Source organism: Tinamus guttatus, unplaced genomic scaffold (genome assembly GCF_059628265.1).
Source record: "Tinamus guttatus ecotype Peru unplaced genomic scaffold, ASM5962826v1 Tinamus_guttatus_pri_ptg000213l, whole genome shotgun sequence".
Lineage (NCBI taxonomy): Eukaryota > Metazoa > Chordata > Aves > Tinamiformes > Tinamidae > Tinamus > Tinamus guttatus.
The window spans coordinates 4193046-4214332 of NW_028288747.1; the positions used below are offsets into that span (position 1 = coordinate 4193046).

A 21287-nucleotide genomic window follows, 5' to 3' on the forward strand; every position below is an offset into this window, starting at 1 on the left:
TGGCCCCAAACTAGTCAAAACATTCAGTTAATTTCCAGGACAAAAGTAAGAACAACTATCTTTCCTTGTGTATTTATTAAATAGTGCAATTAGCTCAATATACTTGTTGCTCCGTAGATTTTTTAATTGCAGCCACTGTATCTGCAAAACTACACAGCTGTCCCCACCGAGGCTTGCTGAGGAGCAACACAGCTAGGTGTTAAACCTAAAGAGTTTTCGGGGAGCAAGCTCAAACCTCTCGGTTGACACTGTGCTGAGTTTAGCCAAAGCAATATAACAAAAATATCCGTACCCTAGTCTGATTCAAATTAAGTCCAGCAAGACTGGTAAGCAAAAATAAAATAAACCCTCAAGACTGCCCCCTAATGCCAACAGCAAAACTGCTCACACAGCAGTTGCATTGCACTAACTGGATGGTAATTTAGTCAGCAAATGCAGGTATTTTGAATCAATAACTTGTGTGAAAAAGCCTATACCCTACATTTTAATTATGAGAAAATTATTCATTTTATGGTTGAGAAGAAAATGTGAATAAGAGAAAATTCTAGTTCTACTGACAAATTCTCAAGTAAATCATTATTTGAGCCAAATATTTTCCTAATTCCCATTTTTATGCTGTGTTTGCCCCAATAGTTTATTATTATTATTATTATTATTACTATTATCATTACTACTACTGCTGCTACTACTACTGCTAGCACTGCTACTACTACTACTATTTTGAAAGGAGGGTGACTTATTTATTATCAAAATGAAGTGCTTAAAATGTAGTAATGCTTTTATTTAAGGACAAACCAATCAAGAAGGTGTGTTAAAGGTATTGTGTACCTTATGTGGTAATATAAATACACAGCAAGGCAGTATGCATGCTGAGGTGTATTTTTAGAGATGTGTCAGCTGGTGGCCACACTGAGGACATTCCATATTGTCACTTGGTGTAATTCATGAGAGCCCTTGAACTGGGCATAGTTTCCTAATACCCTGTTTAATCATCCTGATCATAACAAAAGAAATTTGTAGGAACTTGATTAGGAAAAAATATAGAGAGAGGGAGATGGAACACATTGTATCACTAGAGGGCAGCAGCCAACCCCTAATCGCACAGTTCTCACAAAGGAATGTACTACCCATAGAGTGGTCCAAGACACAACTATGAAATGCTTGCTAAGTGGAAAGAGTATTTTGAAAACAGCAGATCTCTTACTCTTAAATACATCTTTTACAAATAGAACTAGGAGGTCCCAAAAAAGAAGGAAGAGGCTGAAACAGTTTTCCCACTACAGCTGCAAATGCTGAAATGTGCTGCATAAAGGAACAATTATCTCTCCTTCCTACGACTGTTAATACCGTTCTACTTTAAGCTATTTTTTAAAGCTTCTGGTGAAAAGCAATAGAGGTAATGCTGTTTTTTCACCTGATACAGGTGAAAGGGCTGTGCCTGACTTTGGACTGCAGAGGAGTCAGGGGAACAGCCAGGATGTTCCAAGTGCTAGGAACAAGCTGTGAGCCTGACTGTGCCCTCCCTTGTACCCTGTCAGTCTCATACACAGGTATACAGGGTGCGGCGGTGCCACTCCTGCCTGATGGCATTTTCTGTCAAACCTCATATACGCCTACGCAGCAGTGCACAGGTTAGTGCTTTACATATGAAGGCCAGACATACGGTTCAGTCCAGCTTTACCAGAATGGTCTAAATGAGCTGTGCACCACTTTCCCTAATGAAATTGCCATTGAATAGCCCCGGATTAGACCCAGATTCAAGCACACACTGAGGTACACACTACAGTCTCCTCAGTTCAGCGCAGCTCTGCCAATGAATTTGTGTGCCAGGGCCACAGGAGACACGCGCCTTACCCTCATGTACACCCACACACAGGGCTGATGCATGGAGCAGAGGAGCGATCTGCAAACCCAAAACCCTTCTGGCAGCTGAAGCTGATAGACAGCCAGACAAACACCACTGCAGCCAGAATTACGCTGTGGCAAGGCAGTCCAGAAACAATCACCCCCAGGAAAATAATACTCCCTCAAATAACAACAGCTGCTAGAAGTGCATCACTGGGTAGAGATCATAGATGAAAATTAAGTTTTGCACTTCCATAGAGGAGAAAAATTGGCCTTTAGCACATAAAATAGCCGCCTGCGCCTTTCACTGATGTCTTCCGGCCTGTGGAAAGATGCCATCTGAACACGCAAATCCAATGGTTAGCATTGATAAATCCACCTACTCTTCACAGCTCTCCTTTCTGGCACTGTCACATTGATTGTTTGATGCTTGATTTTCACTACTTCATCCAAAATTAGAAAAGGCAGTAAGTAATGCCAGATGCTCCACAACACACCCAGTCTCCAGGCACAATCCACTCTGTGCCACCGCCTCTTCTTCTGGAGCACTGGCAAAAAATGACTTTGCATCATCAAAAGCAGCGGTGACTGGAGCTCTGGGCTGAAGGCCACATCCTGTCATAACCTCCTATTCCTCACACCCACTCCCCTCTCTCAAACTGAGATCTTGTAACTTCTGATGCCTCTGCAGGATACGCTTTGCCTCCACCTTGATGCTGTACTAGTCTGCACCTACACTGCACACTTCCTTTGCAGCAGAAGGCTGCAGTCCTATTTCTCCTGTGTGGCGGAAGGGGTCTTGCCTTGCTGTAGCTAAAGGTGCAAGATATGATTGTTTTTAGGCTGGGACATGCAATCTAATTTCACAGCTGATTCTGAGAAATCTGCCTGTTCTTCCATATATCATAACCTCTGAGGTTATCTTTGGGACATAAGCTCACAAACAGGTGAGGCTGCTTGGCAATGTTCAAATACAAAAAAAAAAAAAAAAAAAAAGGGGCTTGAAGGAAGAATAAACAAACTTCTTGGATGTAGGAAGTTTTTTTCAGTGCTCAAGCAAGAAAGGCAGGACCCTCACAGAATAAAAATTCAGATAGCAATGGGAGGCCCTCAGCTTTTGAGACTTACATTTTTCCCGCAGCAAACATCATCTCTCAGCTGGGTCTCCATAAAGCAGAATCCAGGCCGCCCTTTCTGGTTGTATCCACCTCTCCTTGCTTTGAATAACAAACAAGATGTACAAAGCATTGGATTATTTAAAGCTGCTACAGGATTTGGTGCTGACATTCAGAGTAACGTGATGATCCTGCCTTCAACAACGAGAACCATCAACCCAGCAATAATATCATTGCAAAAGCAACTGGATGGGGCTCACTGAAGAATCCAGAAGCATCGACCTTTCTCTTTTCTACTTACCAACATAGGATATTAGCTTTAAATGCCTTCACAAAAAGGACTCTCTGAGTTCTTACAGAGATCCCATTTGCCATAAGCTGGCACTGGATAAATCCTACAAAAGCCAATCGTCAGTGCAATGTGCAAGATCCACCGTAGCACTGATTCTACAGAGGAAAGGAAATAGAGGAAATGGTCCCCATCACTTAGCCTTTATTGCTATTGTTTCTTTGTGCTGTGGCTGTTTTAAACCCAATATTTAGACTTAAAAAGATAAGCGTAGCAAGTCCATTATGAAATCTCAACATCAAATTATCTTAAGAGTAAGCAACAAAAGTACATTCCAGAAATAATCTTTTGGGAGCCAACGTAACAGAGAACAGTTGGTCCACTCAGCCTCAGGGAAGCTGGAACAAAGACAGATGAATCCAAAGATTATCACTTTGCTGAGAAAAATATCCATTGAGTTCTAACACACGCTTCAAATGCAGTACTGAGGTCCGTAACGATAGCGTGCTTGAATTATGGCATTACTCAATTCGTAGAATTTGCAGAATTTGCTCATCTCTCTCAGATTGGGGGCTTCCTTTTCTGCTTCAGTTAGAAAGTCATGGCTAGGAGTAAAGGACTCTAGAGGGAATTAGGCTCTGCATTCTATTGCATTAGTATTGTTTACAAAGCAGTCGTAAGTATAATGAGATGTTAATGACTCTTAATGAGTCAAGTTATAATACAGCACATGGTTAAGTACAGTAAACAAAAAGGCTGTATTTCCCTCCCATTTATTCTGCTTTGTACAGGTATAGAATGACTGAATCTAAATGAATGTTCAGCCTGGAGAAGAGAAGGCTGAGAGGGGATCTAATCAGTGTATATAAATACCTCAAGGGAGGGAGTGCAGAGGACGGTCATGGTCTCTTTTCAGTGGTGGCCACTGATAGGACTAGAGGAAATGGCCGGAAACTGAAACATCAAAAATTCCATAGGAACTTAAGGAAAAATTTCTTAACAGTGAGGGTGACAGAGCACTGGAACAGGCTGCCCAGAGAGGTTGTGGAGTCTCCTTCTCTGGAGATCTTCAAAACCCGCTTGGATGCAGTCCTGCGCCACGTGCTTTAGGTGTCCCTGCGTATGCAGGGGGGTTGGACTAGATGATCTCTAGAGGTCCCTTCCAACCCTAAGCATTCTATGATTCTATGATTCTATGATTCTATGAATTACATCCAGTTGAGAATAGAATAGTGTAATAGAACTGAATCTGCTCTATAGCTAAAAAACAAAAACAAAAAACTTCCTTTATGCCTAACCAGACAGGGAGTGAATTACGTCTGGACTAAACATTCATACAAGCAGCTATTAAGTGAAAGTCTTTCCTTTGCAGCCCAAGATGCAGGGAGGACAGCAGCGGCAGACGTTCTGTTATCATTACACCTGTGTTTGCAGAAAGAGTCCTCCTGCTCTCCTGCAGTCTTCATTCAGAGCAGTGAGCTGCTTAGCTAGTCAGCTAACTACACCACCCCAGTCACAAGTCACACTTCACCAGAGATGCAAGGCTACCTACCTAAATCCCACTGAAATCAATGTTAAAACAATAGTCAAGTATGAACTAGGCACCCAAGTACCTCCGATAAGTGTAACACCTGCCTACAGATACTATTTTTGCCACAAATATCACTTCTTCATCACCCTGGGATTTCAAAATTAATTATTTTTAATGGAAAATGGAAAGCTCAATCGTGAGAGTTGTACTCCAGTGCTACATATATTCCAAGAACTGTTTTGCACAATAATGGAGTCCTTTTTATTTTTTAAATGCACACAGGGATTAAAAACAGGTAATAAAAGAGGCAAGAGGGCAAAGAATGCAGCACCTACAAGAAATGTCACATATGTTATTGAAGGCTATTTACTGAGTGTATAAATGTGCAAAAACATCCATCTATTTAATTAGTGCATCCCACAGCTAACATAACAGACTGTGTCCTGTGCACATAGGCAGAGTAGCATGACAGGGATGAGCTGATTTGGCTCCCTGGCGGCACCAACAGCAGTGAGCTTGTTTGTAGTCCCCAAAACACGGATAGCACTAACAAGATCTTGCAATCACGCTAAGCTGACCTGATCCCTGTCTGTCAGGCTAATTGTAACAGGATTTTTATTGTAAGGGACCTACCTGCCAGGCAACCTGAGTGTTTCAGTGTTCTGATGCAACCGGCTTGTGGCTGCTTTCACAGAGATTCAATCGATTTCCACTTTAATAGAATTTATTTCCCACTTTAATTTCTAATCTCACTGTAATATCATGTTAATATTAGGAATTTGTCAGTTCTCACAAGAAAGGATTTATCTTTTGTTTCTTTTCTTTTTTTTCTTTTTCAAGTAAAGAGCACTGCCTTGCTAAAAGTGAGACCTTAGCCAGTGCCAGGCCTTGTCTGCTCCCTTGCCTGGTGAATGTCCAAAAATGGGAATTCTAAGAAATCTGGCCTCAAATCTGACTAGCCACTAATTCTGACATGCTGTCATTAAAGAGCTGTTCATCCATTTTCAACAGGACAATTTAGAGTATCTCTCTGCTACTATTGGGAAGACATCTGTTACAAACACACAGTACAGTCACACAAAGTCTCAAGTTATATCATGCACATCACAAGTAAAATCTCTGTCAAGTTTTGTGCCAAAATGAATCAGCTGCTGACATTGCTTATAATGCCTATAACTATACCTGTTTTTAATTGAGTATTTTTCCTATGTAATTCTGTATACACTAGCTATATTATAAGTCTAGCTATATTTATGTCTCACTCAAATAAAAGCCAATAAAAGGAGACATTAAAAATCACGGAAACATGAGAAAGAATGACTCCCAAATAAGCAACACTCCCAACAATCATTACATTTGGGGGTGTTTTTTTTTTTTTTCTGCAGGTGCCATTCAGCCGTTCTTGTTTCTAACTTTTATTATACAGGATATCCTGTCAGCTCCTGCAGTGCTACTACACAGACAGTCGAACAGGGCATCTCCAGAAAGGTGGTTAATGGCAGAGATCACAGTCAGAGCTCAGCCTGTAGAAGGCCATAGCTGACCTGTGATCCTCTGCGTTCAACCTTCCCTTTCTGGGGATGCCCTGTACGACTCGTCTGTGCTAGTAGCACTGCAGGAGCTGTCCCAGGATATCCTGTATAATAAAACAGTACCTTTTTCAAGTGTCCCTTTCTTAATCTCCCACTTCAGCTGCCCCAGAGTTATGTTGCTGAAGCTGATGTATAAACTGCAAATTGCAGCATGTGCTAAATCAGTACGTCTGGAAAGGTATAAAATTGTTGAGGGGGTATTTATGAATAGAGAGTAAAATTACTGAAAATGGATCTTTATGAAAACAGTCTATCTGACACTCAGAATACCCGGTCTTAGACTTGCAAGGTGTTTTTAATGCCAAAGAATAAAATCTGCAACACCGATATTACAGTACCAAACGTACTTAGGATAAAATGCACCTCCTTGGAGGGCAGCATGCAAAAGGCACCCCGCAGCACCCAGCTTTGTGAGCTGGAAGACAAAGGTTGGACTGAGTAGAAGCACCATGAGATACCTGTTGCCTACATAACCCCTGGATCAACATTGCAGAGCCCTCATGCACTACAGCATCCCACAGCACCAGGCTGGGAGCGAAACCATCGCCTCAGGAAACCTGAGGCACTTCCTAGAGGCTCCTGGCTTTTGGGGATAGCGCCTACAATCAACTGAGAGGAGCAGCAAGCCATGGCTACAAGGAGAGGCTGTTTCCGTGACAGACCAACTTGCGGAGGAGGCAGATGAGTCCTGCCAGGTTTATCACCTTCTCCCAGCTGAAGCGGATGAGGAAAATGGAGGAGTGTCGCCCCTCCGCTGGGATGCAGGGGGAGAGATGATGGCAGGCTACAGCTCGGAGCAACAGCAGCACCAAGGTAAGAGGTATATCTGCAGCTGGGGGAACAGGATGATGACAGATGAACCCAGATCTAGAGGTGGAGAGCAATGCCAGCCAGCTATGAAAGGACTGGAAATGGCTACCCCAACGTTGCTGTGTCAGGAGAGCCTCACCTCATGGGCAAGAATAAGCAAAGTCACACTGGGAACGGGTATGGCCAGAGGGACCTCCTGTAGGTAGGAGGGAGTAGCAAACCGCCCTCAGGGTAGGACTTGTAGCATCTTCTACATTTTTCTGGTCCCTGCTAGCTCTCAGGGTGGCCAAGCAGAACCAGGAGTGTGGCTGCCCTCATGTTATGAGCCAGGCCCCGCAGTTACACCTCCTCTTGCAGTGTGTGCACCCTCAGCCGCTTTGGTTAGACATTCAAGACCAGTAGGCAGTTGGCCAACTGCAGCCTCAGTTATATAGCAACTTTTTTAAAAAAATAAAAAAGAAGTAACTTGAAGACAACCTTCTTCCATAAAAAGGCCGTAGTAGGGGCCTCCCAGGTGTTTGGAGGGAAGGAGGTGCGCCCTTGGCGGAGGCTCCCGAGGACGGCGGTGTCGCCGCCGCAGCGCAGACGCCGGTGGCGATGGGCGCGCGGTGCCGCTGCCTCCAGGCGGTGCCAGGCCGCGCAGGGTCCCGCCGAGGACAGCGCCGCTCGCTCCGAGCCTCCACCGGCCCGGGACGCCGGGAGGCGAGAGGCGGCGCGGAGGAAGGGCGCGGAGAGGGCACCGGCGCCGCGGGAGCGCACGGCGGCGGCGCGCGGGGCGCTCGCCGTGGGGCGCGGCGCCCATGGCGGCACGGCCTGCGCGGGCCGCGGCTGCGGGGCTGCCGGGCTGCGGGAGCAGCCGCCGCCCGGGTACGACCCGCTGCGGGGCGGCGAGCGGCCGCCCTGGCTCCCCGCGCCGCCGGCGGTGCCGGGGGAGCGCGCGGGGCAGCGGGCGCGGCCGCCACGGGCGACCGTTAGAGCCGCGCGCTGACCGTTAGAGTGACCCCCGCGGCCGTTAGGGCCGCCCCGGCGGCCGTTGGGAGCTCCCCGGTGAGCGTTAGGGCCGCCCCGGCGGCCGTTGGGAGCTCCCCGGTGACCGTTAGGGACGGCCCGGCGGCCGCCGGGGCCGGGCAGGGCAGGGGCGCGCCGTGGCGCCCGGCGGCGGGGCGAGGCGAGGCGGCGGCCCCGGCTGCCGCGGCCGTGCCCCGCGCGGTCCCGCAGCAGCGGCGCCGAGGCCGCCCGGGCGGCGCGAAGGCGCTGCCTCGCGGGTGCCGGCAGCTGGCGGTTAACACCGGCGGTAAGAGGATCAGCGGCAACTCCGCGAGCGGCGGAAAGGGCGGAGGGGGGAGGAAAAAAAAAAAAAAACAGCAGAGACCCCCCTCCCGCCTCCCCCGTCGCTATTCAGCGTTTAGTTAATTTGGATGATAACGGTTACTGTTTAATCCCATTGTAGCAGAGTGAATATAGTGAAACCTACACGGCTGCCGGCCGCAGCAGCGCCGCGCCGCGCCACCCCGCACGACGGCGACGGCACCGGCCCCTCCGGCCCGGCCCGGCCTGGCCCGGCCCGTCCTCGCGGGGCCAGGCCCGAGGCGGCGGTGAGAGGCGCCCCGGGCCGTGGCCGGGCCGGGCCGGGGCCAGGTGGGGAACGCGGGGCTGCCCGGCGGCGCTCGGGGCCATTTGGCGGCGCTTGCTGGGGCGAGGCGCGGGCTGCCAGGCGGCCCCGCCGGCGGGGACCCCCCTCCCCTCCTCCCGCCACCGCTTCCCACCCCCCCCTCCTCGGCGCGGAGCAGCCGGGCCGGGTCGGGCCGAGCCGGGCCGGCCCGGGTGGTGGCGGCGGCTCCGTGTCCTTGCGCTCGCCAGGCGAGGAGCGCGGCTGGCCGGGCGGAGGGCCACGGAGAGGAAAGTTAACAATGCTGTGAAAATATGTTTGCAGAAAATAGACAATTGTTGGATTAAACGTATTCAAGTATGAAATAATGCCTTTTTGTGTAAAAAACCTCAGCAATGTGAGCGTACAAAAGTTTCCCTGTGGCAGTTACTTGCTCCCTTTGTGAGCTTTGCGCTCCGGCGTCTCCACTTGGCGCGTTTAACTCAGAGCCCCCCTTTAAACGCGATTGTTTCTTTCTTTTTAATGACATTTACCGGATCAAAACATGCTGTTAATTCGATCAGAAAGCTTTACCCTCCTTAACAATGCCACAATAATTTCTCCTGAAGTTTGTTAAATTGACCAAAATTAGGCAAATGAATAGGGGGTCTGTAGGCGACCCCGCTCGCAGGTGACACCGCATAATGCACTCTCGGGCCAGCTGCGATCCCCTCTTTATTTGCCCCTCTTTTCTTTGACCCGCATTATTAAAATTTAGACCCAATGAAACTATTCATACTTTTCAATGGGACATTTTCCTATAGGATAATAGGCTACAAATTGAGCCTCTCCAAAGGGGGGAGCCGGGGGGGCGGCACGGCGGCGCCCGGGCACACACGGACACAAAAAGGGAGCGTCGTGTGCCAAAGGCGGGCGGGCCGGCGGCGGGGGGGGCGTGTGCCAGCCCCGGCCCCACACCTGCCGGGCTGCCCCCGCCGCATAAAGCGGGGTAAACACAAAAAGCCGCGCTGCCATCTCTCATAAAGATGGACGTGTCACCAAGTCGTGTGAGAAAAGCCTGAGAACAAACGGGGCCACTCCGTCTCCAAGGGCTCTCCCTTGAACTGGGCGGAACAGCCTATTAAGGGCTTACTTAATTACTTTAATGACTCTGGACAGGCTTTAAAATGCAGTCAGCGCTCGGGCAGGGGAGGGGCGGCGGCGGCGGCGGGGGGAGGCCGCCCTTGGCGAGCGGCGCTGGGCGCGCTGAGGCCGCCGCTTCCCTCGCGCCCTGCGCCGCTTCCCCGAGCCCGTGGGGGCGCCGCGACCCGCGTGGGGCAGCGCGGGCCCCGGCGAGGGGGGAGCCCGAGGGGGGAGGAGGGGGGGACACGCACGCACACACGGAGGGGGAGCCGCCGTGGCCGCCTCGCCATCCCTGATCTTTAATGCATGCCCAGCGCCGCTCTCCCTAATCCTGCGGGAGCGGGGCGGCCCCGTCGTGCCCCCCAATCCCCCCCCTCGCCGTCCCCAAGGCACCGCGTGTTTATAAGCGGCCCTGCGACGCCGAGGGGGCCGCAGTGCCCACCATGGCCTCCAAGCTCAAGGAGCGCAGAGTGAGTTGGCGCCCGCCGCCGTGCGCTCCCGATGGCGTTTCGCGCTCGCCGCCGCTCCCCGCTGCCCCACGCCCACTTTTTTATTTATTTAAAAAAAAAAGAAAAAAAAAAGAAAAAAAAAAGAAAAATAGGCCAAGGCAGCCAGGCCCGGCCAGGCCATCCCCTGCCGCCGCCTGCCCCGCGCCCGGGGCCGCCCCCGCCGCCCGCCTGCGGGCGCGCGGCGCGCGAGGAGCCGCGGGCTCGGGGTCGCCCCGCGCCCTGGAGCTGGGACAGGGACTGGGGCCGGGGCCGGCTGCGGCGGCGGGGCCCGGTCCCGGGGCTGACAGAGGCCCGAAGGGCGGCGGGGGCCGGGGGCGCCGTCGGGGCGCGGCGCGGAGGGGCCGCGGGCGCCGCTGACGCGCGCTCTGTTTTGCAGAGGACGCCGGTGTCGCACAAGGTGATCGAGAAGCGGCGCAGGGACCGCATCAACCGCTGCCTCACGGAGCTGGGGAAGACGGTGCCCATGGCGCTGGCCAAGCAGGTAGGCTGGGGCGGCCCCCCCGCGCCGCGCAGCGCCGCGCAGCAGCCGCACCCGCCCCGGCCCCGCTCACGGCGCCTGTTGCAGAGCTCGGGGAAGCTGGAGAAGGCGGAGATCCTGGAGATGACGGTGCAGTACCTGCGCGCGCTGCACTCGGCCGACTTCCCGCGCGGCCGCGAGAAGGGTAGGTGCCGCACGGGGCCCGCGGACAGCCGCGGAGCCCGGACCCGGCGCTGAGCGGGCCGCGCCGCCCCTTGCTCCCAGCAGAGCTGCTCTCCGAGTTCGCCAACTACTTCCACTACGGCTACCACGAGTGCATGAAGAACTTGGTGCACTACCTGACCACGGTGGAGCGCATGGAGACCAAAGACACCAAGTACGCGCGCATCCTCGCCTTCCTGCAGTCCAAGGCGCGCTTCGCCACCGAGCCCCTCTTCACCCCTCTGCCCGAGCCGGACTTTGCCTCCTACCCGCTCGCCGAGTGCGCGGCCCACGGCCCGGGCGAGCCCGCGCTGCCGCCGCCCGCCGCGGGACCCTTCCCCTGGCCCGGCGCGGCGCGCAGCCCCCCGCTGCCCTACGCGCTGCCCCCCGCCGCCCTCGGCAGCGCCGCCGCGCAACGCGGCGCCTTCCTGCCCTCCGCGCAGGGCCTCGACCGCCACTACCTCGGCCTGCTCGGCCCCCCGCACGCCAGCGCGCTGGGGCTGCCGCCGGGCCAGCCCGGCCCGCTCCTATAGCGCCCGCCCTGCCTCTCCCCACTATTTATGAGCGCGGGCGCTGCGCGCCGACAGGACTCGCCCCGCGCGCGGGGGCTGCGCAGGGCCATGGGGCGCCGCGCGGAGCTGCGCCGGGCGCGCAATAAAGTTTATCTATTCTGACTGCCCCGTCTCGTTTCCGTGAGGGTGCTGCAGTGGGAGCGGGTGTCCAGCCCCCTGCTCCCCCCGCTCCCTGCCCCGTCGAAGGGATAAAACTCAGGGAAGCGGCGCGGGATAGCGGGCGGCCGCTGCGCGCCCTGGCGCTGCCGCGCAACTGCGCCCTGCGCGCGTCGCGGTGCCGGTGCCGTGCGCGGCAGGGCTGGTGCCGCCGCGGAGCTGTGTGCGCCCGTCCCGACCCGACCCGGCCCGTCCCGTCCTCCGTGCGCGGCGGTGCTGAGGAGGCGCCGAGCTCCCTCGCTCGCCGCCGGGGTCAGGATTTGGGGGAGGCGAGGGCCAGGGGCGTGCGGGATACGAGGCCAAGCGACGCTGCACAGCGCGGCCCGTGGAGAGCTGGCACCGCCGCCTGGGCCGCACCTGAACCAAAGGCGTCCCCGGGTGTCCCCAAGCGCTTCCCCGCCGGGCTGGGCGGCCTAGGCCACGAGGGGGACCCGAGCTCCTCCCGGCGCCGCGGGAGCCGGGCCCGTCCGCGCGTCCCGGAGGGAGCGGGGATGGCGCCGCTCGTGCAAACGTGTGTCCGGCACCCACGGCACCCGCCCGCGCGCGGCGGGGGCAGATCCGACACCGCTTTTCACTGGGGAGCCTTAAGTCCCGTGAATCCCCCTCGTCACTGAAGCGTTACCGATAGGGTGTTTCCCTGGAAATATAAATTATTAATATATTCGGCATTTTGGTCAACCAAATTAGACAAAAACTTTCCCGTGCTAAGTAGATTTTCTCTCTGGGATTAGCAGAGGGCCACCACGGTCAAAATAGTGGTCATTTACATATAATTTTGCAAACTTGCACTCGTCCATGACAGTCTTTGTATCTCAAATGTTGCTATTCTGGATTTTTTTCTTTTATTTGCGTTTAGCTGTGGAGGATAAGCCCCTCTTTGGCTTTACAATGGCTTTCGGATAAAAGTCTTCCCGGGAACGCCCGCACACACTCGCTCCCTTCCCTCCCGTGTCTCGGCGGGACTCTGAGCTGGCAGCCCCAGCTCCGGCCCAAACGCACTTGGACTTCTTGGGAAGCCTGGGCGGCCCCAGCAGCAGCGGAGCCTCCAGGTGCTGCCCCATGCACAAGTGGATCCTGTGGACATTGTACTCTCCTTTTCTACATGCCTCACAGTCTCTGTGTGCGGAAGGCAACTTTGGGATCAATGGATAGCAAAGCAGGATCTGATGCTTCCATCTCTTTGTTGATTCTCAATTGTTTGTTACTCAGGCTCTAGAAGAGTCTATGTTTATCCTGGTAATATTGCATTATCTCTCTGTCTATCATGAGAATTAATTATTTGCACTACCATAGAGTAAAATGTCATTTCTAAGGCCAAAGAGACATCAGTAGTCCATGCACAAACCCTGTCTTGAGGACTCACATTCTTAACAGGCAGGGCAGTCAAAACTGGAGGAAAGTCCCATAATTAGGAAGGGTCTGCAAGCTTTGGACACGCAGCACAGCTCAGAACTTCTGTTGCTTCCTGTGGTTTTACAGTGGAGCCTGAAGCCTCCTTGCAAAGGCAGATTCAGCACCTTTGGTGGCAGTGCCTCAGTGCGGCCCTTCCACCTCTGGAGACAGCGCCCAGGCTGCCCTGCACAGTCCCACACTCGTGCCAGCACCGTCGTGGTGGGGATGCCCCATCAATGAGACTCCAACCAGCTAATGAGAAAAGAGCAATTTTTATCTTACTTTGGGCCGTGTCAGCACAGAAACTTCCTGACTGTGGATTGGTACCTGCTGAAGATGCTGATTCCGCAGCGCCAGCTCCTGCTTTCGCCAAGCCCGTCCTCACGTGCACATGCAAATCTACCCACAGCCTGGGCAAAGGCCTCGAGACCGAAGGCTGCTTCAGGAAGAGAACACTTCAGCAAGGTGCATGTCAGAACTGTGTGATATATATATATATACAGGTTAAAACTCTGAGAGATACCCACATGCCACACTGCAGAGTTGAAGCAAACAAAACTCATTAAAAACAAGAATACCACCAAGAACACTTTGATACTGCACCAAATATGAAAAAAAGGGAGCAATCTGGAAGATTCAAATTTTCTTAGTACAGGTCAGCAGCTGCCTTATGTTCAGCTTCGCTTTATGCTCTCAGAAAGAGCTTCTGCTACACAGAGCCGCTTAGAGCACTGTGGCTAACAACATACAAGCAGTGTGGAGTGCCAGGAGAAGCCCACGGCACAGCCAGCAGGACAGGCTGCTAGGACAGCAGAAATGCTGTTCCCTCTTAGGCACAGGAATATTCTACATTAGCTTCCAGCAGCTTTGCAGTATTTTATTTTATTTTATTTTATTTTATTTTATTTTATTTTATTTTATTTTATTTTATTTTATTTTATTTATTTATTTTTGGCGAGCCTCTTCCAAAAAGATTTACAATCAATTTGCTGTTTCAGATTGGGATCAAATTTTGAGAGAAAGAGGCAACCTGCATCAAGCTACAGAGCTTTGGGGGACTGCGGCTGGAGAGGGAGTCCCTGCTGTCACAGCCACCTCCCACAGGCTCTTCAAAGAGTCTCCAGTCACCAGGTAACTGCAAACAGACAAAAATCTATGCATTAAGTTACTTCAGGCAAATAACCCTGTGCAAGGAGACAACCTGCCCTTGAGCAGCTCAGCAGGTTTGCCATGGTGGAAGGTCAGGATGCAGCATACTGGAGAGCCTGTGGAGCTGCAGACTGGGTGCTGGCAAGTGTCATCCCCACTCTCATTCACCCTTTCACTCACGTGCCAGGAAATGCTCTATGATCTTTCAAAGTTTAAAAAAATGGTAATGTATGTTCAGCTCTCAGATCGACAAAAATCTTCTGTGCAAATAGTTTCATGTTCAAGATTTCAGAGCTGTCAAAAATTCCATTAAAATCAGTGAGAGCTCCTGGCTCCTGGTGTGTCAACACTTCCAAAAAAAAAAAAGAAAAAGTCCTTTTCACTTAGGATGGTGAAGGTGCTGTTAGGAGTCTTGGGAAACCTTTGCCTCTGGTGCTCAGCTCTGCCTGGATCTCACCAGACTGAAATACAAGGACAAGAAGGGACCTAGAGGTCTATTTACTTATGATTTAAGTATCATAAAGCAATATCTTAAATCTTTTCAGTGATCTGACAATCACAGAATCACAGAATCACAGAGTGGTTGAGGTTGGAAGGGACCTCAATAGAAGAACATTCTAAAATTTGTAAGCATCTGACATAAAACTAAATGTTGGATGTCTAAGAGAGAGGTCTAAGAAGAATTTGCCACCCAAAGCTCTCTTGCTAGCCAAGAAATCAGAGAGGCACCTCCAGAGAGTGATTCACCTGGCTAGTTTTAGGCACTTGTGGAAGGAACTGATCTGCCTGAAAAGGTGTCTTGTCCCCTTTTGAATCCAGAGGGAAGGCAGGATTATTAGTTCAGACTCAGGGATCTTGAGAGGCAAAAATGAGGTGAATCAGGTGAATGTTACCCTCTCTGCTGCCCAAAGCGATGTAGCCTCCGCTGCTCAGGTGTTTCAAAGGGACTGCACATCTCCATGCTGAATACAAAGCACGTACCAAAGCCAGAGAAGCTTCCTTCAGCCTTAAATGGCCCAGTCAGATAAAAGCTTCTTTTCTCATTTCATCTGCTACGCCGGTTGCCCTCAACCCCCTAAAAAAAACCAATTTTTGTATTTATTACGCAGACTAGAAGATGCGGCAAGTCTAGCTACAGAACTGAAGCAACTGATGAGCGTTGAAGGGTATCCCAGCGAGAGGTTATCACTCCGAATGCGCTGGCTGCAGGTACTGGCAGAGCAGGTAATAAATGCTCCAGATTTTGATGTACAAGCTAGTACAAGGGAGCAAGAACTGCCTTCTCCCGGTTCCCTGCAGCAAGCACCACTGCAGCCCAGCCCTGAGGCACTCGCTGGCAGGCGGCACCCGCTGCCCTGCGCTCGGCCGCCTGCGCCGTGGGGCTCCGGAGCTGTCGCCCCCCATGGCACCCGCAGGGTGCCTGTGTTGGCAGCCGCCCTGGCCCGTGCTGCCCCATCACCAGCACGAGGCCCTTGGCGCTCAGGAACGCCAGGCTGCAACACCTGCGTACAAAAACAGAAAATCAGTAAACGCATCGTACTTCAGTTTATTTCTTCCACATCATAAATTAATTGACAGCATGGTTATTTGTTCTGAAACAATAATCCAATCAAATATTTTATACTGTGAATGTTTAATAATTTAAAAATGAATACAGTAAATGGCAGAACGGAAAGTGAATACTCAGCTCTCTGATCTGCACGGTAGCATACATTTGGGGGCATGCAGATGATAAGGTCCATTTTTGTAAATGCGTTTCCCTCCAGCTCATTAAAGATCTACCTCCGTGCCACGGGTGCACATTTTAGGATCAATGTCACCTGAAAAAGTCACGTGTCAGTCCTACTCAGTACAGACTGCTTGACACTGCAGAATTCATGAGCCAGCTTCACGTACAATACAATAAAAGGCAAGAAAGATAAAGCTGGAAGAGGATAACATGGACAATGTTGCTTAGATTATGTAGTCATTTTTCATAGAGATGTCCACGGTCCTTTAAAATAGGAAAGACCTAAAAGAAAGCACTGTGGTAGGCAAGGGAAATATAGAGCATAAGAGAGGATGCACAAAGCCAGCGCTGATGGAGACGAATGGAATCGATGGGAGGAAAGAGAGCAACAGGATCCAGAGAGGAGAAAGTGGCCTTGCGAGGGCTGTGGGAGCAGCCTGCTTGGGCCGGCTGGTGCATCTGTGAGCCTAGCACTGGGAGTAGCACGGAGATGGCCCATTCCCAATCCTGGTGGAAGCACAGCTCCGGCCTCAGAGCACTTCTACTCCCTCTCCTTTCTAGGCGGCCTATGCTTCCAGCTACAAGTGGGAATGGGGCATCTTCATGCTACTCTCAGACTACCTCTTTAGTTGTATCTTAAAAACCTGTGCACAAACTACACCCAGTGCTGGTTCTTCTGGTAATTCTTTCCAGGGTTTGCATTTTGTAATGGTAGCTTCATCCAAACTGGCCCAGCTGGTGCAAGGAATGAAATGGAGTCTCCCCTTGAGTCAACGACAACCTTCTCCCAGCTTCTGGACAGCTTGAGAGCTCCTTTGGTCTTGCAGACAAGGAAAGTCAAACACCTGCACTCTCATCCTCTGCAGAAGACTTTCCATCTTACCTAAATCTCTATCTTATCTTGAAGGCTGTTTAACTTTTACCCTGTTGAGTTAAAATTAATCATTTTTATTGTTCCATTTGCTAACACAGAATAGTGCTGCATTCTCATGAACGTGCTTAGGAACAGTCACAGAGACTCCCCAGACCTGATAGGTCCACTTCCTTGCAATCAATGGTTAATCCATTTCTTAGAAAATAAAGTTTTTTTTTTTTGTTTTTTTTTTTTGTTAAGATTCATCATCAGTCTGTTTGTTGTTAGGGAGCATTCATACCAGGTATTTTCCCTAGTGTTGGTAATACCACATGCTTCATGTATCAAAAAAAAAAAAAAAGGGTTTATCTTTAGCCAGGTGTTTCCCCTCGTGTTATTTCAGGTTGGATGTCAAACTTTCTGTCGATACACCAAAAGACAAAAATGTAATGCCACCTAAAAGAGCAACTACAATAATTAATATTATTATTATGAATAAAAATAGGAAGTCTGCTGACTAAATACTGTGTACTTACTTGCCCAGCAAATTTCCAGTGAAGTCATTTTGGGGATTTTTCTAAGGATCGTAGTTCTACGCCAACAGATATGGACTGCTAAAATGATGCTTGCTCAGATAGAAATGCCTCTAAATGAAGGATAATGAGTGGTGCTCCCAGGACATCACAGCCCACCATGGTTTCTGGTTATGTTTAGTAGGATTCCCAAGGTCAGATGTCTTACTGCTTCAACAGAAGGTGCATGGTCTTCCGAGTAAGATAGCAGCTCATTGTATCAAAATCCCCAATCTCCACCTCTATTGCTGGGTAATTACTGCTGGGTAATTATTGCTACTTCAGGAAGCTTTTAATACTCATCAACTTGGGAAAAGGACATTGATGCGAAAAGTTATAAACAAGATTTTGCCTTTACCAATTTCTCCTTATGATTCTCTCCTTGTTTCTTCAGTTGTCTCTACAGATAGACATATCACAAAACCATGATTTCTGTGTGGCTCATATGACAAGCTCCAGAATCCTCAAAAGTGCTGAAATTTTCCACAATGTGAAATTATCCAAGTACAAGGAAGAGGGCAATGAATTTTAACAGCAGAAGTGAACTGCTATAAAACACCCAGTTTATTTAGAAAGAGAGAGCTGGTTGCTCCTGAAGAAAAGCCCACAAGTCAAGCTCAACCTTACTGCCAGCTTGCAGTCCAGAATGCCTCTGTTACCTTGGCTTGCTCCCTGTATCAGTACAGTATGGACAGTCAGAGGTAAATCATTGCTGCATATCCCTATTGATGATTTCGTTCTTATCCTTCCAACCATAATGTAACTACTGCCTTGTACTTACAGAGCAATTCTCCCAGCTTCAGCACACTTAACACGAGCTAGCCACAGGACCCCACGTGAAGAAGTTGTGCCATCAGACAGAAATGTAGTCTGCAGCATTGACCCTGCAGATATTTGCACACAAACTCATCCTTAGGCACCTGACTTGCTTTACTGAAGGCTACGCAGGTCCCTAAGAGCTTACATGAGCACAGCTCAGTGGCATTTAGACGCTAAGACGTGAATAGATCATTAACTAATGAAATGTAGATCACAGCTCTGATTATTCACCCTTTGTTGCCATGCCCAGGAGCTTCAGGAGCCAGCAGCATGGCTTCCTCCAGGACTATTTTCAAAGCATGGAAGACAGGCACTGTGCTGTACAGGCACAACGAGAAGCAGCAGCCATGCTTCCTGCTCTCATTTTGCAGTTCTGGCTGGATTTTGGGGAAGAGACTCTAAGCTTCCTATCTAGGAAAGACGCCGGCAGATTCTATTAAAAGGTACAGCTTTTTCTAGGCATAGATGTATTTCTTCCTCCACAGCTTACTTTGTAACCACCGTGAAAAACAAATGGTGTTAAAGTACCTGTTTCACTCCCCTTTCACAGGAAGACACTTGGTCAAAATGCTGAGCTCATTGAGCCTTAACAAGGCTTTAAACTTCCAGAGCAAGACCAAAGACAACTGTCACCTGGATGCTTGAAGTCGGGTCTCCGTGGCAGACCTCAGCATTCCTGACAAATTCTAGCCCAGGAGGGATGACAGGCATCTCTACCGCCGTGGAGGACAAGCTGTTCTTCAGAAGGATCAAGTCACATCACTTTCTGTACCTGCTAGAGAAATCTTCCAGCTATGTTTCTGGTCCTCTTTAATTTCTTTCCAATTCTGTGCACCTCTGTCCTCTTTGGGCTCAAATCCCAGCCTGAGAACATATGTCTCATCAGAGAGACCAGGCAGCACATTTCCGAAAGACAAAACATCATCAATTTGATTCCTCCTTGCTTTGCAGTCAGAGGTGTCTTTTGAGAACAATTATGTCTAAGACTTCTCCTCGCCAAATACATCAATGCATGGGTAAGTGAGAGACATTCATTGTTGTGATACTCTCAGCACAGCTTCAAACTATTCATCTTCTTAAAAGGTAATGGCAGGTACGGCCTTGCTGTATGGTGGGCAGTGCTGGTTAACTGCTTCATAACCTGTGCCAGCTCAAGCGAGTGCAGGGGCAAGCTGCCTAAATAAGCCGTGCCTGAAGAGGTGCCTTAGGTATAATACACTGCTCCCTTGATGGGTAGTCCACGTGCTCAGGAAGGCAATTCAGCCTGCATGAGAACACTATTTACCTTGGGGCCTGAAAAAGAATAAATGGGACAGGGCATAATCCAGCCCAGGCACGACAGGCTTTCAGTGTTGTACACGCCTTAGTCTTGCAAATCCCTCTGATGGTAATAAGGGCTGCGTGACTGAGACACAAACTTTGATTCTATATTTTAATCACAAAGTGCAAAACGTGGAGCCTGTCAGCAGCTGGCAGCCTTGCCTGCCTGTCCACCCACACCCTGCTTCAAAGCAGGGCCCGCTGAAGTGCGCGCCCTTCATCACGACGTGGAGTGTAAAGCAGCTTTGAAAAGCTCGAAGCATCTCCAGGTGGAGCAGGGCACTGAGGCAGCCTCGTGTCTGCGGTGGGCACAGCCGCGGTCCAGCAGGGTTAAAAGGGAGGCTGTCCAAATTCATCCAAGACCTGAAAATCTTGAAACATGTAAACCCTACACGCCCCAGATAAAGAAACCAGAAAGAAAGGTGCCCCCTAATGAGTTTTTTTTGCGCTTGGGTGAGCGAAAGGGCTGCTTCAGGAGGCTAATAACTGAAAACCTTCCAGGCTTTTGTCCGGAGAAATGGCAGGCACTTTCCATCCCTTTGAAAAAAAAGAAGGCCTTTCGGAGTCTTCACGAGAGATGTGGATTTTAAGGGCGACCTTAGGTCATACAGAACTAATCAAGCGAAAACAATAAGAAAATTAGACTGACAGTCAGCAAGTATCTGAGGACTTTATCAAAAAGAATTAGGAATGGACAAATTCACTGGGAGCAAAGGATCAGATCTGCAAGGTGGCATTGTGTGGTGGGATTAAATTATTTATTCATTGTTAATTTATTTATTTATGTATGTGCAAATGACCTAGCTGCTGCAGGTGCTGAGGAGTTTCTGAAAAGGCCCAGTTTTAGAGCCAAGGCTAGAATATTGGTCCATTTAACTCATTCTTTTCCTTAAGGCGATCAAACAGTGACTTTTATCTAGGAGATAGAGGAGGAAAACCATATGTGTACTGGGAATGATGCGGGGCCTGAGCAGCAGTAAGTACCCAAGTATTCCAGTCTCATTCAAGAATGCTGTGCAGTTTAATGTCCAGCAAATTAGCAAATGAATGCTTATGTCAATATGTGAAAAATCCCTAGTTGGTTTAAACAGATAAAAAGCCTCTTGGGAAATGGTAGAAAATGCTGGCTTTCTCTCCCTATCCTTTTTAAAGAAAGAAAGAGAAACAGTACTTCATTAGTTTTCCTGAAACTTACAAAAATAGTAGGAAAAAACTGTCTATATGGAGGCAAAACAGTTGTCTATATGGAGACTTGATCTTATATATGCATTAAATATTTCCAGTGTGGCCACTGCCGAAATATAAGAAGATGTGCCAGGCTCTCTTTGAATCATGTATTTGGTATTCAGAAGAAAACAGCCACAATCTGGGACAGGGACAGAGCCCGTTAGATGCCATCCTGCTACTCCTCTCTTAAAGGTACAGGAAGGTGAAAGCCTTGGAGTGGCCCTGTCTTTATACTTTGCCCTGGCTTTGTAAAATCAAGCTTGAAGACAAAATCCATAAAGACCTCTTGCTTATCCTTCTAAACATTTATCCATTAATAGGAAAAGGTAAAAATTGTCATCTCTTTTTTCCCTTGACCCAGCAGAGCAAAGCCACAGTGGGGACTCTGTGTAGGACA

General features: G+C 50.0%; 1 protein-coding gene across 1 annotated transcript; it reads left to right on the forward strand.

Moving 5' to 3' along the window:
- The first annotated feature begins 10356 nt into the window (after window positions 1-10356).
- On the forward strand, window positions 10357-11634 carry HELT (helt bHLH transcription factor). Its single transcript, XM_088524811.1, has 4 exons — window positions 10357-10383; window positions 10799-10903; window positions 10988-11084; window positions 11165-11634. The coding sequence occupies exons 1-4, from the start codon at window positions 10357-10359 to the stop codon at window positions 11632-11634; spliced, it is 699 nt and encodes a 232-aa protein (XP_088380937.1).
- Window positions 11635-21287: the final 9653 nt, after the last annotated feature.